Source organism: Mytilus edulis, chromosome 7 (assembly GCF_963676685.1).
Source record: "Mytilus edulis chromosome 7, xbMytEdul2.2, whole genome shotgun sequence".
NCBI lineage: Eukaryota > Metazoa > Mollusca > Bivalvia > Mytilida > Mytilidae > Mytilus > Mytilus edulis.
This window is the reverse complement of record NC_092350.1, coordinates 42,248,697-42,270,934: the sequence shown is the minus strand read 5'-3', so window position 1 is coordinate 42,270,934 and position 22,238 is coordinate 42,248,697. Positions and strand designations below refer to the sequence as shown.

Below are 22,238 nucleotides of genomic sequence, written 5' to 3'. Positions count from 1 at the left end.
CTTCAGTTTCAAAAAATCTCGTAAACACATTTTTTAAAATTTAATGTTTTAACAAACTTAAATTTCAGAAAAAGTCATCACCATGTTTAAAACAAAATAAAATATTACTCAACGCATGAATATTCCGTATTATCTTTTACATCACTGCTAAAATTCTGTTGTTACTTTTCCAATTATTTCTACTGTTGAACTGAAACTTATAGTTAAATGTCTTCACCTTATCTTGCTTATGTGAATATAGCTGGGGTACAAAAATTTCCATCACATTTTATATAACAAATAACATATTTTATTTTTTCTGAAGGCATACTTTAGATATACAATTTCAATATTTTTTTCAAATCTATTTTCTTTGTTCTTGATAAACTACTTAATGGTAAAAAGAAAAACAATGCTAACATGTTACAATCTATGAGTGGTCTGTTTCGAATTTTCAAAAAATACATTATTAATTTGTATGTAAAAACTGAACATGAAGAAAAAACAAAATGATAAAATATAGACACAACTTAAACATGGTTTTTGAAAGAACATACAGCACTTGGTTACTGAGCCACAGTACTGAAAACTACAAGTCGGAAAGACAATTTCAGATTAATGGCCGATTTTTCAATAAACTTAAAAAAGATAAAACATGAGGTAAGAGTTTAACTATAAACAGAAAAAACAAACAGAATAACAAGAAATTAACTGAAACCAAAACTATTGACTCAACGAGTGTACTGCAAAATGTGTGCAAGACTACTTTTCTGTGTGCTATACAAATCTACGTTGAATAACAAGAAATTTAACATAACCAACAGAAAAACTTCCAAAAAAACCAGAAATGTTTCTGGTAAATAAAATACAAATTGTAACTTGTACTACAAAAAAGTTTTAGGTTTCAATTTTTAAAGTGTGCTACAGTTGAAGGTAAATGGTGCCTCATTACAGAAAAAAACTTTGCAAACAGGTATAGATAACCAACATTTATCCTATAAATATTAAATTTCTCATTCCAATTTCTTATATCTGAAAGTTTATTGAGACAATGGCATGATATAAAATAAATTTTACCAAAATTAGGTCATGATTGCAAAGCTTTATCTGTTATGAAACAAACTTCAGGCCAAAGTTTAACAGAAATGTTTAAAAACACAAAACAAAATATGAGTATAGCTAACAAGGTTTTAAGCAGCTTGAGTAATTTTAAATAAGGAAGGGAGTAAAATATACTATTTTACTTTTGATCTTTATATATTATGAAAAAGGTAGAAGAAGAGACTCTCTAAAACATAACATTTCACTTTTATATCTACTTTTTAGTGAAGTTTAGTTTGTTCCAATTCTGTGCTCCTTTGTTGGAGTAAAGGAAGTCTTGTTTTTATTTAACATTCATTAACTTTTTATCAACTTTTTTCCATCAGAAAATGCAGTATTACTTAAAAAAATTAGTATTGAAGTATCACATACAAAGTTGTGTAATTTGTAAAATAAACTTTTTTAAAAACCAATAATTTGAGATATATAACAAAAAACTTTAACAAGATATAAGGTCAAGAATTGACTCGTTTATGATAACTTTGAAAGCATACAAAGAGAGAACTTCCATCACAAAAATGCCAATAGATTTTCCACAAGATTTTAAATTAGTTTGGGAAAATGAAGCATTTATTTCACAATGTCCTTTATCGAAGCATGCTCCAAGGTCAACATAAACAAGGTTAAATAAAGAATATCATCACCAACAACAACTTTGTACAATTCTATCACAGTTGAAGGTATATAAATTATAACACTTTACCTTATACTGATTGGCCTTATAATAATAACATAATGTACACTTTTTTACACTTTGTCATACACAACACAAAGGTTGTTTAAGTCTATTTTTAATGGATTTTTTTCCTTTTGTCTTTGGAATGACCAAACTAATTTTACAAAAATTTGTTACTTTATAGAAAATGTTTAAGACATTTCAATCTAATTGATATTAGAATAAACTATATTTTTTTTTATTCCTATGGTGACAAAGTGAAAAAAAAGTTAAACATTATATGAAACATAATATTTGAATTAGTAAATTTTCCTGAAACTACAGCATTGTACATAGAACTATTTTGGCATTATTCACCTTCAAAATATCACCTGCCTTATCTTTACCATACACAAGATGTCTGTTAGTCCTGCAAAACTTTATTTAGTTATGAATTGTTTGATTGATATTTTGTTTTTGATGTTTGATGAAATGCAACTAAATAAACAATGTTTAACGAAATTACTCCCTAACACCACAAAAGGCAAATATAAATGGAGGCTATGTATGTACAGTAATGCTGTAATTAAGATATTTCAACACTCAGAAAAAAATTATTCAACATTAATTTAACAGTATGAAATATAATTTTTTCGAGAATAAATTTTTACAATGATATATTGTTAATGTCAGATATAAATTATCACAGTTTATTTCAGTCGTAAATTCCAATCTCTGTGCGTAACGGTCACTAACGGCAAGGATGATGTAAATGTGTGAACGATAACGGAACCAGCTGCATGTCCAACTTTGTATAACACGGAGACAAATGAACCATATCCAGTCAGTCCTGGACAGCTCGTCATTTTATGCAACTGTTCATTTTCTTTTATCTATTATAAATTCATCTAACAGTACAAGTACATTAACACACAATCATATCATATTTGCCTTTATCCAGAGTAGCTTAAAACCTTGAACCTACACCATTATACAAACTACAGTACATTCAGTAAGAAACTTTCCACAAGTATACGATCTTTCCCTATGCCATTAGACATTAGCGTTGTCAAATGTCTTTTGCTTTGTCAACATGGCAAAGGAAATGTGCCTCGTAAAAATACTGTGCTAGGGAATTTTAATTTTCATAGAAATTTTAAAATCCCACAAAAAATGTCAATAAGGGTAATAGAATGAATAGAGACAACATTTCTTGTGATTCTGACCATAAATGAAAAACACACCATTAATCCTTACAACTATAATCAATCAAAAAACAGCTAAAAATTCTCCTCAAGGACAATCAATTACTGATAAAATTTCACATAACGCAACACCAAGTGCACTTTTTACAAAACATATGGACCAGACCCTCGACGTTGCACATTTCCTCTGTCAGATAGGTAGCCATCTTTATTTCGTCTCTTTCACGTCTTTTGGAGCCTCAGCTACAGTTCCTGTCTGAGTGGAACCTTCAACGAATTCTGACAACATGTCACGAAACCTGCCCCAAGACCTCTCTGGAATGGTGACGGCAGTGCGATAATTAGATCGTACCTGAAAAAGAATATAATTTTTTAATCATTATCATTAAAACATTCAACTTATAAATCTTCATAAGATATAGATCAAACAAATATAAAGTAAAGTTCCATATTAGTCTGTTCAAGAGATAATGGAATTAATGATTTACCTGCAATTAAAGAATGTGTACCAAAACTAAACTCTGATTGGCAGAAACCAGAAAAATACTAAAATGAAAATTACCGTAGCCGATATTGTTAGCGCTAATTGTGATGATAATTTTGAGTGTTTTAAGTGTTTACCTGCTTATCAGAAAGCACACTTCAGCTTTTACTTGAACGATGGGCAATCAGACAGCCATTAATGACAACCTTGTCAAGGACCATATACAAGTGGTTAATACTGAATGTAATCATGCAAGAATGTTGGTGGTCTGTGATGCCTGCCTTCAAGGATGTTTATTACAGATAGATAGCTGTGTTTCTATATTCTTTGCAAAGTTTCATTACAAAAGTTTGATCAAGGCCATACAAAGTTATAAAACATACCTCTGATACTCTCAGGTAAACCCCACGTCTGTTAGAGCCGACATCAAAATAGAAGACTTTGTTTTCAACCCTCAGGTACTTGCTTTCTGGTAATTCACTCTGTCCTTCTACAAAGACAATATTTTCAAGTGATAAGATCTGTCAAATTGATATATTTAAAGTGTAACTTCATGTCAAGCTAAAGTGTAACTTTGTCTTATACAAGTACTATGTACATATTCTGACACTAGAAATTAAATGAAGACTTAGTTCCTTTCCTTATTCTACAGTTATGCATTTAGATAGAAAAAACAATACCAATATAATAGGATGTTCCATGTAGGCAGAGCTCCAGACAAATTTGCGGTAACATGTTGTAAATGAGGTAGTCTAGTACAATTTTTCAAACAAATTATGAAAATATGATGAAATCTAAGAGGGACATTTAAGCATATGAGAGAATTGAAGCTGAAATATGTTAACTTCTAATGACATGTACCTCCATATAAGTATCAGAGAATATAGGAGTCTTTTAGCAAAACTGGAAATCTAGTTTTTTTAATTAATAAGATAACTGTAAACGTTCATGGGAATTTTAACAGGTTGTTAATTTGTGTAAAATTCAATGAAAAACTTTTAACCTGGGGGGTTTAATTTCTGCATCGAACAATCGCACCTTTACTTAAATAGGGTTTATTTGTACGAATAACTTGTGTGGGGGACATTTTGGCCCTTTTTAGCCGATTAGCAAAAATTTTAGATTCACAGTATACAAATGTTTTGGAGAAAAAACTTGATATTACTTGATATTCAAAGTTTTATACCAGTATATTTTAGAGTCAAATGACTATGTCAATATCAATACAAGAATAAAACTGACATATGTATTCATTAATGTTGTTTCATAGAGTTAGGTTTCAGTATTGAGAACTAAAGAATTGTGAAACTTAATAAGGCTAAGTCAAAAGATCTCAAGTGATATGTCTGTACCTATTTCATGTACAACATTATCATAGCATCAGCAAATATTTACCGGGAGCTCTACCAAAATTTACAAACAAACTTTCGCTTTGAAGCTATATATATATTGGATAGCAAACTAATGTACATTAAAGCAATAACCATACAAAGTTTACTCCTATCTTATAATTATACATGTACCCTGGACCTTTTAATGAAAATTCTCAAATTGAATGGACACTTTTTAAGCAGGGCTATTCCAGAAAAAAATGTATGGGGGGGTTGGAAGGCACTTTTTGCAGCACCCGCCACCCAGACAATTGTAATTGAGACTTTAGTGCATTAAAGTGTGAAAAGTTGCTCTGATACCCATCCCCCATGTATTATTAATATAATGTGCCTTCCAACCCCAACCCCCCCCCATACATTTTTTTCTGGAATAGCCCTCATTTAATCGTATACCAATGACTTCTTTTTGGCATTTAGGTAAATTCCGTAATAATAGATAGAATCAAAGAATACAGCAAGAGAAGAAAATGTGGAAAATCATCATTTCAAGCAAAATTTTGAGCAAGAAGCAGTGTCTAGTACCATTTGCATTCACATTTAATAACCAGTTTTTACAAAATATATTTTTTTTTATCAATAATTACTGATGAATACAGTGGATTCATTATTATTTGTAAGGTACTAATTTTTGTAAATATAGGTAAACAGCAAATTAAAATGTTCAACAAAATACAAATTTCCTATACAGTATAATGCAGATTAGCCATATTCAAAATTTAATATCCACAAATATGTTTCCCCAATAAAAAAAAAAAGCATTGTTTCCCATGAAAATAAATGAATCCACAACAAGATATGTATTTTTTGGCCCACCCTTACAATAAAGATATAAAATACAAATGCTAACTGATGAGCAGGAATAAAAGCGTATAAAACAACAAATAAAACAATATGTACCATCTGACTCACCGTGGTCGTCCGTACCAAACTCATCTAACAAATCTGTTAAAGCATCTCGAAACTCAATCATTCCTTGTGCAGGAATGGCTATTTGTGAGCGAGGTCCACCTCGCGGACGAGTCTGTGCTACCTATTCATGGCAAACAAATCTCATAATAACAAATTAACATTTCATTTGCAAAAATTATTTGCATGAAAAATCAGATGATAAAACATGTAGATTTATACTTACATTGTACTGCTTCTTTGATCTAACTTACAAATGAATATACATGATAATGACGTACCATTTAATGCAAATTGTCAAAATATAACCTTCCCAGAGAGATTTTCATTAATTATTGAAAGGGGTTAGGGAAAAGCTGATTCAAATGTGTACTGCAATATGCTGATATGAGAAAGTTCATCAATATCCTGTCACAGTTAGCTCATAACAATCATTTGGATGAAAAACGAAAAGGAAGGTGCTTTAGTACATCTTGTATGTTGATACTGTGAAAGTTATATGTATTATTTCAAGGTGTTCAGGAGCAGTAGATGGTACAAAAGGGGATGCAAGGACAAACACCCACATCACTATATACCAATGGGATTCGCTTAATAAAGCAGGGGTATATTAATTTTCACTCCCTGCACCTGAACTGTAACATCCTTACATCTTTACTGTGTCAGTCATTTAGTGAGAGAAAATTACCCTTAGAAATTGCCATTTTTCGACAGTATAAATTTCAAACTGCAACATAAATTCTAAGAAAACATAACAATAAATTGCATCACATTGAGGGAACATGTCTAAATTTTGAATCAATGTCAAACTGCTGACCTCTGAAAGAATGGCAATTCTTGATTTCAGAAAGATACATTAATACATTCCTTGCATGGTAAGGGCTACTAAAATTTGTCAATATAAAATCCATCCTTTTATTATATCTGCTGAAAAGTGAATATTTGTGGATTAGTTTTTGCAAACACCGGAGAGGAAAGTCTCAATTCTGAATTACTGTAAAATCTGAAATAAAGTGAAATTTCCTAACATGTTAAAAACCTGCTATTCAGCAATCTTAAAATGGTAAAAATGAATTTCACTGGCTTGTATGTGACACGGACCTGTAAATTATTATTTTTTATGAAAATTTCAAGTACTATTACCCCTATGCTGGTAGCCTAGCCACTTACCCTCAAGAATCTCCCTCGCTGATTTTCCTTGAGGTCAAGGTAGTAACGTCTATTGTCTTTAATCATGGTTTCACTTTTCAGTTTACCGTCTTCAGGTAAATTATCTGGGTTAGGAGGACCTACAATGTAGTAATTTCAGTGTTCCCAAACAACCGGGCGTAAAGAAGACTATGATATATATATACAAGAGCTGTAATAATATGTATTTGTATTAAATGATGAATTACAAAAAAAATTTCATCATCATTACCTGATAATTTCTAGGCCAAATATAATTACATTTTGTTATCAAAGATCACTTGCAAAAAAATCTTATCTGTAATGCCAGAACCAAAACTTAAATTGAAATGAGTTATTTTGTTTTTCAACATTTGTAATAAAATGCAAAGATTTTTTTCAGATAATACTTTCATTTTCATAAAAATGGGATGAATAAAATACAAAAAATTAAGGGGATTAACTCTTTGTTAGTAATGTAAAAACAATTTAAATAATTTGTTGAAGTGTACACTCCAGTGTAAAAAAAAACAACATTCAAAGAGGGAAGGAAAAAAGTTAACAAGTTACCAAGTGATGCGTAATGTTCACTAAAATCTGTAAGATAATCCCTGAATTCTGCGGCGGTAGACATTGCCAACAGGAGGCGACTTTTCTTTCCTCCTGCGCCCACCTGAAACAAATCATTTCTATTGTTCTCATCTTTAGATTATTCATGTTTATATCATTGATATTTTCAATGTTTACATACTGAATATCATAATTTTTCGTTGTGATATTATGTTCTGACTAATTTACAACAACATAGGTACATGTGATATTGACGCCAGTGTGTATTTTGATTGATTATGCACAGTCATTTCATGTATCGATTCCCAGGTGTCAATTTTTCACAGTTTTTTTTTATCCCCTGTTTGGGAGGAACCTTACAGAATTATTTTTACACTAAAACCTGGATTTTACCAGATATTACAGATCAGAATTATATATTGTCAGAGTGTATGACATGATTGCAATGCAAATCCAATACAAAAATTTAGTCCAGTGTATTGATGATTTCCAACAGGTCTTGTGCTGGTATGAAGTCTTGACCTCTAGGTTTTTGTATTGACGATTTCCAACAGGTCTTGTGCTGGTATGAAGTCTTGACCTCTAGGTTTTTGTATTGACGATTATAACAGGTCTTGTGTTGGTATGAAGTCTTGACCTCTAGGTTTTTGTATTGACGATTTCCAACAGGTCTTGTGTTGGTATGAAGTCTTGACCTCTAGGTTTTTGTATTGACTATTGTATTGGTAAACTAATTTCTCATTGACATATACATGTACTATTGGGTTACATTAGTCTAATGTCAAAGTCCTTACATTGGTAAACTGATGTCTCGTTTACATATATACTAGTCTATAGGTCTACATACAAAATGTAAGTCTTATGTTGTATATTGACCTTTAGATTTAAAGTGGGTTTTGTTCAGGTGTTCTCTCATTGACACATGCACATATTGTACATCTGTTTTTAATGAAAATAATGTAACAAATGTTGATTGACTAGTTGTAAGTTATAGGAAATTAATCAATTGGATGTCAACAAAAATTGTTTAATTTGAGATTCCAGGAGCAAATTCATTTTGCCAATCAATATATGCATAAATATATATAAAAAAAAAGTTACAACAAAATTCTTGCAAAGAAAGAAAGTATATAGACTAGTGGACTATAGGCAGTGCTGCTTTGTATTTTATTACAGAAAAGAGGCAATTATTTGAATAAAAGTTAATTATTTGAACAAAAGTTTACATTTTCCCAGCTTAAATCAATTGCAAATGTTTCATGGTTAAAAAACTTATAAATCTAGCGGTCAAGACATGATGAAACTATAACAAATACAAACTTCTGCTATTTTGATAAATCTTCCACGTCTGTTTTGTTTGACATCTAAATAGAATCTCTTTGACTGAATCTGCAAAGTTTTTGTTGCCAACTCCTGCTCACCAGAGCCTGAAATAAACAAGTGATTCAATAAGACAGAAAATAAATTTTGTTGTCCAATAATGAAATATTTTCCCATCTGACAATCAAAATTGCATTAAAACATATTTTTTCAGTAATTAAATATACATTATACAGTTACTTCAGAGGAGTGCACTGTGCTGGGGCATCAGTTTGCCTCACTGGTTATTGTATCTACTACACTCTGTAACAGTTCTAGGATTCCTATTTCCTGTGACTCCTGCCTCCCAGTTTTTGGGGTGTACGTACATAAACTGACAAGGGTAACACTTAATGCACCCTCCAGCGTGGCAGGGGTATAAAATTGTAAAATAGTTTATCAGTTTATCCAATAAATTAATATTTTTGAATTTCAAGTACTAGATATTTTTTGGCCTGGCCACCCCATGGAAGGTTACAATAAAGATTTCGCCTTCATAGTACATGTAGTATTTTCAATAAAAAGTGATATAGTGTTCATGTTATTTTGTACGTAAGTCATCTTGGTTCAGTTGTTATTTCGTCACAAGTATGGAATATTCCTTGGTCCATGTATATGCTGGTGGCCTGTAGATCGGCGCGTGTAGCAAGGCGGTTCCTTTCGGATGGAATATATAATAATAATAATAAAATATAATAAGTGTTTAATGTTTAGCAGAATTAATCTGTGTAATATTTATTGATTTTCATAAGTTTAATGGCTTACAATATAAATTACATAATAAAACATTAGAAAGATGTATTAAATATGAGGTAAAAAATCAATACAAGGGTGGTCATGGTGTCTTCATAAAGAAAATGTAAGGTATTGATTGACCCTAACATTCTTCTTGTTATCTCTATGAAAAAGTTAATTTCACTATATGTTTGAAGTGACGATACATTTAAAGTAGTTTTTCTAAGAATTGTACATGACCATGATGAATTAGCCAACCAATGCACCTTAATTTCTTTAAAAATTGATCATCACAAATCGAAATACATGTATAATAAAGTGTACTCATACATGTAACTTGGCTGGATAAATTCTTTAATTTAAATGTTTTTAATTAATGACTTCTAACTGAAATATTCCACTCATCACACTTGGCCACAGGCCAAATAGTCCAGGATTGAAATATTACTGTTTTGCCTGACTGTATGAATTCTGTTACTGTAACAGGCCTATTAAATCAATACAATTTTTTCCCAAAAAAATAAGGGTTGGACCTGTTGCTGTATAAGTTAATCATAAAGAAGATGAAGACTAAATTATTCTGGTTTATGATGTACAGAATGTAGGTCACGGTTTGAGTCATTCTATAATACAAAATCATTTATGCATTTTGTAAGCAACACCACAAGGCAAATCAAACAAAATAACAAAAATTTAGTAAAAATGACAATTTCAATATTATTTACATGTACATTTGTTTGCTTAATCTAATGGCAGGGTTACTGATCCATAAAGTCATTTACTTTGATTCAGTTCTTCTTCAATACTTTTATTCAGTTCTTCTTCAATACTTTTATTCAGTTCTTATTCAAAACTTTTATTCAGTTCTTATTCCATCTATGTTCCCTTGACTCTCAAAGGGAAAAGTGTTGTTATTTTGGAGAAAGTGTGCACAATACTAGTAACATCATAATTTATAATGAAATAGAAAATTTACTTTTATATTGCTGAAAATTGATAAATTGTTACAAATCTAACAATCTGTGCCAAACTGTCTGAATTTCAGCTTGACAGTCAACAAATGGAAGTTTTAAGGACCTTGACTGGCTATACAGCCCTTGCATGGTTGGCTCTGACAGTCATACCATGTTGGACTAACATGACCAATAACATTTATGTCAGACCAAACTGGTAAACTTATTGTAATACCTTTCATTTTGAACACTTTTGGATATTTGGCCGATTTTTTTCCAAATTACCCTACATCTGTGCCTGAACAACCTTCTTGCGCTGTGTGACAGTATCTTTTTAAATAGGATGTCAAATGTTTTAAATTGCGACACAAAATTTTTTGTTTGACTATAATAGACAAATTTGCATACAAGTGTAAATACATCTAGAATGACCATAATTAGTCTAAGTCATTAAAAAGTAATTTACAATTGTCAAATCTTTTTAAGGAATTTTTGATGAATTAAAGTAGCAAAATTCAGATGAATATATCATCGAATGAAATCATGACTTTCTTAAAACTGTAAGCTTTGACAACTCTGGTTTTTCTATGCTGCTTTAATTTTGAGTATAAAACCATCATATAGATTACTTTCAATTTGAGCATTTCCCCAAACAAATGCTTACATATTATTACATCAAAGTTAAACCTGATTGTACAATGACCTTTGAACTGAATTACTGATTGACCTTAAGTCAACTGGCGTATTTCATTGATAAATAAATGGAGAATATTAATGCATCCATGGGACAGATGATGCCCCTGGTTGCATACTACATTATAAAGGGACATAACCCTAGAACCATAAAAGAGGAGCAAAAGATACCAGAGGGACAGCCAAACTCATAGATCATAGATCGTAAACAAACTGAAATCGCCATGGCTAATAAACTGCTTTGCTGAGCACAGCTGGATATGTCCACAGAGGTCCAACCCTGAACAGTTGGTGCAAAATTGGACATAACATTCATGCTTGATACAGGTCTGAATTTGGACTGTAATTAAATACTTGACATATTATAGGTTTCTGAAAAAATGTGGTCAAAGAACTTGAAATTGGTTTTATGACTAGTATGAATTGAATTTATATTCAATTAAAGATTTCTTGTTGTTGTGCAATACACTGTGCTGTTGGGCAATACTGTTGTCAGACTATAAACAATAAAGTTCAATTAATTCTCAATGTCATATTAGAAATTCATGAAAATCAAAAGGGAGTTTACATCAATAGATAGAAAAAAATTCACTCAAGTTTCATGAGAATTGCGGACATCATTTTGAGTTATTGTCCGAAAACTGGAAAATCCCCCCTTTTATAATGAATAAAACCCCATAATTTCGAAATGTAAAATCTAAAATTAACAAAAAACGAAAGGGAGCTTACGTCAATAGATATAAACAATTCATCAAAGTTTTATGCAAATTGGTGTAAGCGTTTTTGAGTTAATGTCCGACATGTTGACGACGGACAACAATATACCATAATACGCCCAGTAAATGTGCTTATAAAAAAGAAAAAAGACAAACAACATTGCACAAGACACAACATAGAAAACTTAAGACTAAGCAACACAAACACCACCAAAAACTGGGGGTGATCTCAGGTAGGGTAAGCAGATCCTGCTCTACATGTGGCACCCGTCGTGTTGTTCATGTTATTACGGGAATATTGTATCAATTGTGAGATATATACTCTGTATGCAGGCGCTACTGGAGTGTTGCTACAAAGAAATGGAAAGTTCACAATAAAAAGGATGCAACTCAAACTAAACCGTGTTTTGTGACATTTGGTTGAAACTAACTAAAATTAGAGAATATATCAATAATGTCATCACAACCTAATGACGGTAACATTTCGGGACTCATTGTAGAAAAATAATACACCAATTAATCTTAGGTCTTTTATTCGAAAGAGGTACATCAATGATTAGAAGCATGTTTAAATTAAAACAGACAAATGTGTCCTATGGACACAACAGGTGTGGACCAGGGCTTCCAAAAAATATTTGAGCCAGCCGGACATTTCATATCTGATCCCGATTTTAATCCCTTAAGACTTGGTCACAAAAGGCAATTATGGTAATCAGATGGCCATTCCAATGATTGACATTACATTAAAAAAAAACCGATTTTAAACTTTACTTTGATATGATATGAATTTGGTGTTCGGATGTAACTGTTAAATTGGCAGTGCATCATTCAAAGTGTGCACATCAGCATGCTCATATCTGAGCTCCATATCTGCCTTAGACTTTTTATTGTGCAAAATGACAATGTCAAAAACTTTACTTTCGTTTTCAACCGGATGTTGACTTGACAATGGTAAAACATGGACCATAAACGGATACGTAAAATCCGTGTACGTTTACAAAGCACGACTGAGAGAAGAAGCTCTTTCCACGTTATTTCTTCAACAAAATGCTTGAATTGAACGTTAGATACAGGTATCAATGATAATTTTTGCATTTTTGAAGAAATGTGGGGTGCATTATTAAATTTCCCACCTGTGCACATGCGCACACGTGTTCTAGTTCATACGACGTAGTTCTGACGCTTTTTTATTTAAAACCTTTTAAAATTTTTCATCAAATCATGTTGATAAACTAATTTCTAATAATTTTAATCTTTTGGACTAAATCAATTAGATACAAACCGCTGAAATGTAAGAAAATATTTGTGAATAAACCGATCAATTTATACGATGTCCGGTACTGAACATAGTTCACCTGTCACCTGAACAGGTAGATTTCAGCTGTCCAACTACTAATTAGCCTTGATTAAAATTAGAAAGTATTGAAGTAGGTGTTGTTTTGATAGTAATTAATCATCATGTCACATTTATGACCGGAAATGTGTTGATGTTAAAGGCAAAAGGTTGGGTCAAAAAGATCGTGAATTATGTAATCAAAGTGCTGGATAGCACCTCTGGAAAGTTTGCAACTGTATATGTGTATTATTTCAAATAGGTTATTGACGTGTATTATTTTAAATATGTATTTAAATCACTGTTTTGATTTTTTAAACTAGACCATTGTCTCGCCAGCAATTTCCAAAAACAAAAATCACTTTTTATGCCCCATTTATGGGCATTATGTTTTCTGGTCCGTGCGTCCCTTCGTCCGTCCGTCCTTCCGTCCGTCCGTCCTTCCGTCCGTTCGTCTGTCCCATTCAGGTTAAAGTTTTTGGTCAAGGTAGCTTTTGATGAAGTTGAAGTCCAATCAATTTGAAACTTAGTACACACTAGAACACACCCGTGATATCGCGGGTCTGTGACTGAATTAAAGTATATAACTATGCCTACGCCTTATTTTAGTATTGGGATTGCCATCTGATAAAGTCATGCCGATTATAAGATGCAGTGTTCTCTGCTTTCAAAATCTGTCTGTTTGAACCCGTCGACCAGGAACTTATCAATTATTGGTAATATTAATTGAAAACAAAAGGTCCTGGAATGGAGTATTTTTTAATCAACAGCATTGTCCTATATTTATTAATTTAGTTATAAATAAAGTTGAATTCTTTGATTCGCTGTTTTATGTCATGCCCGCTAACAAATTGAAAACTGTACCTATACGCCTTATTTTAAGTCCAGATTTTTAGTACTCGTATTGTCATCTTAGAAAGTCTTACTGCTTAAAATACTACAATAGGGAACAATTTGACAATGATTGAATTTAGTAGTGTCAACCCTGTGTACATGGCAAAATCCGAAATACACTGTTTGGTGGTGCGCCTGTCAGATGAGAAACCTACCAATAAGGTAATATATAGGTAACAGGTGAATATTAATTATGTGGAAGAGTGCTGTTAATTTTTAATCAATACCATTGTCCTATATTGGATATATATAAAATTGAATTCTTTGATTTGTCGTTTTTACCCCATGACGGCTGATAAATTGGACCTCGTCATTTTAGTATTATAGTTGTTCCCTATGGTATAATCTTTCTAATTTTAATGCCAAATTAGAGTTTTTACTCCATTTTCACTGTCCACTGAACATAGAAAATGATAGTGCAGATGGGGCATGCGTGTACTGGGGACACATTCTTATATATCTATACTTCTAAATCTAAAGACCGTTTTTATGTTTATGTTTTAGGCCTAAATTAAAATATTGTTTGTTTGCCCTTTTCCAACCCTATGTTTTGAAACAGGGTAGGTAGGTAGGTAAAATATTTTATTTTTCTTTCCCAAAAAATAACTTAGCTCGGTACATTTTTTGTCATGGGTAGGCAGGTAGGTATAATATTTTATTTTATAGATACAAAATCTGCATGATGTCATTTTTGTCTGTATTGCTTTTGTTTCAGTATGCTTTTGCTAATAAGTTTCTAGGACTATTAGTATAATAGTCCCAAGTTTTGAAGAAAAAAATATCATGTAGAATGTGAAGTTAATTCATATGCACTACAATTTTTTTCAAATTTCAAAATATAGGGCTGTGCGGCATATTTTAAACGTTAACATACCTGGAATTTTTAAGAATTTTAACTTGCACTAATAGTTCTATGTACCTTGAACGCTTACTTCAAGGTTCAAACCTAAAGTTTTTCTGTAAGCAGGTAAGAGATAATTTTGTTCTGGTAAAATATGTCCGGGCAGAAATACATTGTACATTACTAGTAGAAAAAGTCCCTAGAGTGTTTAAATTTTTGTGTGTGCCTGTGTTTCCAATAAAAATGCTACAAGACTTGAAACTCAATTGTCACGTATTTTACACCGCATTTATAAATGATCTGTATGGAAAAACTTGGCGATTTTATTGCCAAATATTCTCCCCTTTACAGACCTTTGGTTCATGTCAGATATAAATCAGAATATATCAATGCTGGTCGAAGGCATCATTAACATAATCATCCTAATCTACGGACCACCAAAGGCCATCCCTACATAGGATACAAAGTCTGTTTACAAAATATTTTGTACACTCGTTGATAATTTAGTATTGGACGAACTTTTTTTGAATGAACCCTGCTCTTCATGTATAAAGACACAGAGTAACGTTCGTTAAATCATGATTTCAAAGCTTTCAACATCGATTTTAAACAAATGCTTTGAAACTCCATGTGATACCAAACGGACTAGACCTTATACAGGAAAGATAAAACTTGAGAATTCCGGTAAAAAAGTTTTGAGCGGGAAATACAAATATAAGATTTTTGGTAGGAACAAAAAATAAAATAAAATAAAATCTTGCTGGTAAACATAAATAAAAGATTTTCAGGCGGAACGAATTTATAGGGTCGGTCGGTAAAGGGCAAACAAACAATATTTTAATTTAAGCCTTATATATAAAGGTATATATACTTGATAGGGTATACTGAAAATTTCACCCCTTTACATCTAGAATGGTAAAAGTGACGCCGACAAATTCAAACTTGACTTGTGTTTTGTGGTTGCGTATAAGTTTCATAAAATTTGGTTCAGGCAAACTAAAGTAAGAGAACAGAAATCAATTTTGTGATGTATGGACGTATGTACAAGTAAGGGACGTACGTACAAGTAAGGGACGTACGTACAAGTAAGGGACGTACATACTTACAGAAAAAAACAAGGATAAAACTCAATATGGTGGGGGCATAACAATAGTAGTATGACCTCAGGAATAAAAAAGTTTATATACACTAGATTCATACAATGTTGATCTGAGGTGCTTATAACCCTGTAACACATTTTAGTTGCTGCTGCGTAATTGCCATTTAGGCAATGACATTTGAGATTTTTGTTTTAAGCCATTTATTTAACCATTGCCTCTGTGGGACACATTATTAATTATAGGTCAATCTTAAAAAATCATACTGCCCCAGGAATAAAGTGAGGATAAAAAGTTCTGGATCCGCCACTGCATTGTTAAGCACTAAGAAAGTCATTTTGCTAGTACATGGACAAATGTTATTAAATCATTTTAATAATTTCTACAGCACTTGTCTTTAGCTTGATCTCGGTCTTGATACACTGAACTATAATATTCTTAGAAGTAGTTGATGACTCAGTTGCTTTTGAATTATACGGATGCTATGATACTAATTGTCATTAAGACAATGTTTTTTCTGTCAATGTCAGTTTGATCCACTTGAACATGCTGAACGAGTGAAGGTCCTTATATCCACATTGGAATGTGAAACAGCTAGTACTTAACGAATTAAAAGTTTTCAAATGATTTTTGGCATCAAAACTTTCAGATCGATGTCGGTTTGACAAAAACAATGCACTTTTTTATTTATATCTATAAGCGGGTATTTACCTTTAATCGTCCTTGGCGTGAGACATAAGCCATATAATTATCGATTATTTTATATTCTATCACCTGTGTATTGTTAAAATAAATCAAACCATTATCACTTGTCAATTATCCGACAATTTTGTCAAATATCAACTTGTTCTCGCATACCGGACTCTTTCGATGCACTCGGGCTTTTACTTATTCAATAATAAACAGTTGTAAATATCGTGCATAGTAAAAATTAGTGAGGGAAAATGTTCATTCATGAAATATTCATGAATGAAACGCTGTCTCGCGTAGATTTCTTTGATTTTCTCTTCAGCCAATGGCCGATCCGCAAAGTAGTGTTTGTGATACTTATTTTCAATATGAAGCTAAATTCATCTGAATTGTCGTTGAACATTCATTCCTTTTTTATTCAAGCTGTAATCTTTTCAAAAGAGTAGCAACTCAAAGTATCCAAGAATCGTAAGTCGAACACTAGTACTACATTATCTTGGAGCAGAACATTGGGATAGTCTGTCTCACCGGAAGTTGAGGCCGACGCCTAAGGAAAGTAGCAATAGCAAGCTATAGCAAACTTTCCAAAAATGACCGAAAAAGCCTTGAAAACTAAAAAGTATATGCGTTTCATGCTTTGCCCAGCCAGACTTTCACCGGACATTATACAAATGACCGGAATATATGACCGTTTTGGAAGCCCTGGTGTGGACACATCCAGCAGCAAGAGGGTTAAAGCTCCATCTGGCTGATGAATAAAAACAACTAAAGATAGGTGAACATGTATTATAATTAGGATCATCCTTAACTAATGTTGTCATTTCATCAGTTCAATAGAAATATTACCAGTGTTCTCCCCAGAAATTTTGGATAGCATCATATTTGGCGTAAAAAAATAACTGTATTTTTTTCAATGTCATTTGTCGCGGCGCCGCGATACTCTATTTCTTTATGTTATATATATTTATATGCTTATATTGTTAAATTCATAACTGAGAATACAATAAAACTATAACAATGAAAATACAGTTTTTTTGGTTTTTTTTATCATGTCTATGAAATTCATTGTTTTATGATATGGTACTCAATGAATAGACCACTTTCGAGTTCATCCGTCAACGGCAAAAACTCGTCAATTATGCGCGCCTTTATGACGTCATTTACCAGATAGAGGGATCGCCTGTATCCCTGCACTATTTACGTTCATCAAGCGTCTTAGTGATCGTCGTTGTGCAGGATAAACTAGAAACAAGAATGTGTCCTCAGTACACGAATGCCCCACTCGCACTATCATTTTCCATGTTCAGTGGACCGTGAAATTGGGGTAAAAACTCTAATTTGGCATTAAAATTAGAAAGATCATATCCTAGGGAACATGTGTACTAAGTTTGAAGTCGATTAGAAAGATCATATCATAGGGAACATGTGTACTAAGTTTGAAGTCGATTGGACTTCAACTTCATCAAAAACTACCTTGACCAAAAACTTTAACCTGGAGCGGGACAGACGGACGAACGGACGCACAGACCAGAAAACATAATGCCCCTCTACTATCGTAGGTGGGGCATAAAAATGGTTATTCTGTAGGTACTTAATGACAATTCCCTAATGACAGCAGTGCTGATTGTCAATTTTGAGAATTTAATTTGGCTGAATAATTCGTACAATATAGAATTATAGTTTTCCAACCACTCGCTCAACATTGAAACGGAAGTGACGACGCCCCTAAACGCACAAATGACGTTCACTAAAACCAGAGTTTTTGACGGCAATGCATCGAACTCGAAAGTTGTCTATTAGTCCCAGTTGTTTCTAATCCTTACATCAAAATGATATACTGTATTTATTCTATTTAAAGCCCCCTTCTAATTAGTGTTTCCTACAGGTGGTTTTGGCGTGTAATGGCGTGTAATGGCGCCCTGCCGCGATTTCTCGACGCCCTGCCCTTTTTGGGAAAAAAAATTAGCGCCCTGCCCTAATTTTGTCGAAATTCCTGACGCCATGCCTTATCGTCGTAATTAACAACCGATACTGAAAGACATATTTTATGAATACCGCTCGAGTTATTTCCCTTCAAAACAAAAGTTCACTAGGTCGCCATTTTGTAATCGATTTCGTAATCAGCTGATTAGCAAACTGCAATAGATTGAATAGTGAATACAGATACTAATCACGGGTCCTGATTGTATCCCCCAAGTCCCAGAAACATCGTTTTGCATAGAAGATTAATTAAAAAACATCGATGTGATGCTTAGATAATTTTTTTTTAAAGCTGATAGATTTCTAATTTACATAATTTACATTGTTTGCATGGTTGAACAAGCCAATGAACGGCGATCATGAGACATTTGTCAAATTGAAAAGTAAAAATTCTTTGCAGACTATTTTTTAAATACAAATGCTTGACTGTACCTTAAATGAAATGAATAAAAATCCAAACTAAATTATAAAAAGCAGAATAATCCAGAAAATAAATGAATTCCTTGATCAAATGTTTTCTTTTGTTTACAAACATGTCACATGATCATTTTAGGCAGGAAAAATACTTAGGAAAACACCTAAGTAACAGACAACTATGTCTGGCTATTTATAGACATTTGAAATAAACAGCTGATATGGTAGTGCCATGAAAGTAGTAAAACTTGTTGTATCTATATTAATTTAATTTGGAAAAGGGTGTAGAGGGAAAGGGGTTAATTTGTAAAGTTATTTTTTTTTGTAATTTAATAAATTTTGGTTACTAAAAATGACCCTGGATATCAGGGAATGTGTCAACCTGTTTTTAGGGGAAAAAAGGAGGATTTGTCAATGACAATTGATATGACCAAAGCAATATTTTTATATACATGTATATGACATAGTGCTTTCTTGTTTTTAAAGAACTGATTTTGTTTTTAATTGTGTTTATTGTTTTAAATATTTCATATATATATGTTTTAAACACTTTTTCTTGTTTAACAATTTGTTTTAATGATTGATTACAGATGTATATGTCCTTTTTATAGTATTAAACTAGTATGTTTTAAATGAATCCATTTTATAGAAATTGCCTGTTTATGTTAAGTGCCCTAAAATTGTTGTCCATCGCGCTTAATGTGCCCTCTGAGCTAACAATTACCCTGCCCTTTTTAAAAGCTGCAGGAAACACTATCTAATTAACGCCCCCCTACCGAAAATCGTGCGTTCAGAACTTTTGACTTCTAATAAACTCCCCCATTTTGACTTGTAGTTAAAAAAATAAAATTGAAACTTACACATAACAATATTGCAAAGCCATCGACTCAGAAACATGAAACGAAAAATCAATAATGCCCATGTTTTAATCCACTCCGATAATACAACACAGTGTGTACAAGTTCCAAAAATAGATCTGTCAGTTACACAGTACGCTATTAAAGTTCAACGTTATAAACAGGCATGCATTTCTAAACTAATATTGAATAAATTTATACATCAAATGTTATTGTTATTGCACGCTTGTTCATTTGAAAATTTTAACAAATTATTTGATGAGGTCACATTACCGATAAACGCTATTTAGAGATTATGGAGACAATAAGAAACACAAGTATGTTACTATAGTCTGTTTCAACAAAATTCAGGTAAAGGTCAATGAAGTAAGGTACGAAATTCGTTTCTCTAATTGACGCCACCCTTTTGAAAATCGTCTTCGCCCCGGGAGCGTTTTATTAGAATACGGTATATTTTTAACAAAGTTATCTAATTACAAATAGTCTGTTAATGTGTAGTTTTCTTTATTGGTACTTTTTTTCTGTGCCATTTGTGCATCTGAAGTAATTATCGTGAAAATGCGGATTTTTGTCATATCTGGTCCGGTTCCGATCCGTAGTTTACACAACAATGTGCAATGGCAGTCGAAGAAAAATTCACGAGAATGAGTCCGAAAATAAACAATGTTTGACAAGAGATTGGGAATAAATATGACGCTTTTAATGCATTAAATAGATTAAACATAAACTAAAGCCAATTATGATTACTTTCTAAAGAAGTATTAAACTTATTTAGCTCAAAATCAAAATTTTCGCTCTCGATAGACAAGTAGTACCGGAAAAGAAAGAAAGTATATAATTTGGAAAGTTGCAAAAATAAACGACCAAACCTCTTTTTAAAGTTTTTTAAAGAGAAAAATCGTTTCAATCTTTGAAATTCCGTAATAAAAAACGTAGATTTCGAATTGTTTTATGATTTTGTGATTGCATTTTTTCCATGTCGAAATTGCCGATTGCAGATCACGTGGTATTAGTTATGTCACAAGTGTTAGCTTGGGGTATTCAAATCCAAACAGTTATCAACCAAAGGGCAATTAACACCTATTTTATCACTCTTAATTGCCTCTATTGTCCGACTTGAAGGGATTACAATTAAAGGTGATATATTTTTTATGATCGTAATCGGGAATCAGATTAAAGTTCAAAATTTAGGACATGGTTTTACGATATTGAAACAAGTAAAAAAATAGCATCTTGAAAATAATTATAGCGTCGCGGAAATTATTATAGCATCACAGGGAAAAAATATAGCGTCACGGCTAAAACGGCCTGGGGAGAACACTGATTACTACTTAAATTATTTTTGTTCAAAGATTTTGGAAGATGGATCATTTATAAGTCAATGTCATATAGCAATAAAGAGTATTATTTTTGGAAATTGTCACTCAAGTCATGTGAAATAAAAATCTAGTTTCAAATTTGATCTTTTGCCAACATCTTTATACACCTACAACTTCAACTTATTCTAAATTACAAATGGAGGTATTCAAGCTTGGCTTTATTGTGCTTTTTTCATTAAACATATTTTTACCTGTTTCTAAGGTTCGTGTCTCCGATTGATGCTAAATAGTTCGCAAGTGTTCTAAATTTGATCCAAAATCAGGTCATTTTCTCGCCATTTTGATTTTACCAGCTGACAAACAACCACCTTGCAATGAAATAAACGATATTCCATCTGCATAACACCAACAACATACCAATGCATATTCTAGCTAATGACAATTACAAAGGAACCTTAATCAAGGACACACACTTCGAAATGCAATCCCGCTTTATGTCAAAATATTTTGGACTGACCGGGTCATGAAGTCAAACACGTTTTTTCAACTTTGTCAGCATATTTTGGAAATAAAGCAGGTATGCAGAACCAAAATAGATGGAGTAGTATTCAAGTAAGATAGTTTCAAACAATATGTACCCTGTCCTTGCTGTTCTTGTTGTTCATCACCGCTCTCCCGGTCCGACATGGTGCAACCCTTCCTGTTCTGCCTCAAAGCCTCCTTCTAAACCCTCATGAATAATTCATGACCTAATTAGTTTCTTGATAATAAATTATTTGATTCGAAAATTGCGATACTCTTTTTATTCCTTGGTAAATAATCAAAATTTGATGCAAACTGAATCAATGTCTTATTTTTATAGATGTTAAAAAACAATATTTTTGTCGTGAACATCAAAT

General features: G+C 32.3%; 1 protein-coding gene across 4 annotated transcripts; it reads right to left on the bottom strand.

Moving 5' to 3' along the window:
• Nucleotides 1-287: 287 nt before the first annotated feature.
• Nucleotides 288-22,236, bottom strand: LOC139481511 (transcriptional regulator protein Pur-beta-like). Of its 4 annotated transcripts, none has more exons than XM_071264888.1 (7): nt 21,978-22,236; nt 8,779-8,885; nt 7,459-7,561; nt 6,892-7,010; nt 5,713-5,845; nt 3,808-3,914; nt 288-3,292 (listed from the first exon to the last, which is right to left on the bottom strand). In XM_071264888.1, the coding sequence occupies exons 1-7, from the start codon at nt 22,024-22,026 to the stop codon at nt 3,149-3,151; spliced, it is 762 nt and encodes a 253-aa protein (XP_071120989.1). In that variant the 5' UTR covers nt 22,027-22,236; the 3' UTR covers nt 288-3,148. The 4 variants fall into 4 exon arrangements, with proteins under 4 accessions (XP_071120989.1, XP_071120990.1, XP_071120991.1 ...); XM_071264889.1 differs by having other exon boundaries at nt 5,725-5,845; nt 21,978-22,211; XM_071264890.1 differs by having other exon boundaries at nt 6,892-6,995; nt 21,978-22,125.
• Nucleotides 22,237-22,238: the final 2 nt, after the last annotated feature.

Excerpts from the sequence above, each read along its gene's own strand:
- LOC139481511 (XM_071264888.1), bottom strand. The coding sequence starts at position 22,026 with ATGTCGGACCGGGAGAGCGGTGATGAACAACAAGAACAGCAAGGACAG. Across the intron at positions 8,886-21,977 it reads ACAAGAACAGCAAGGACAGG|GCTCTGGTGAGCAGGAGTTG; the intron begins GTACATATTGTT and ends TGTTTATTTCAG. Across the intron at positions 7,011-7,458 it reads TGAACATTACGCATCACTTG|GTCCTCCTAACCCAGATAAT; the intron begins GTAACTTGTTAA and ends ACTACATTGTAG.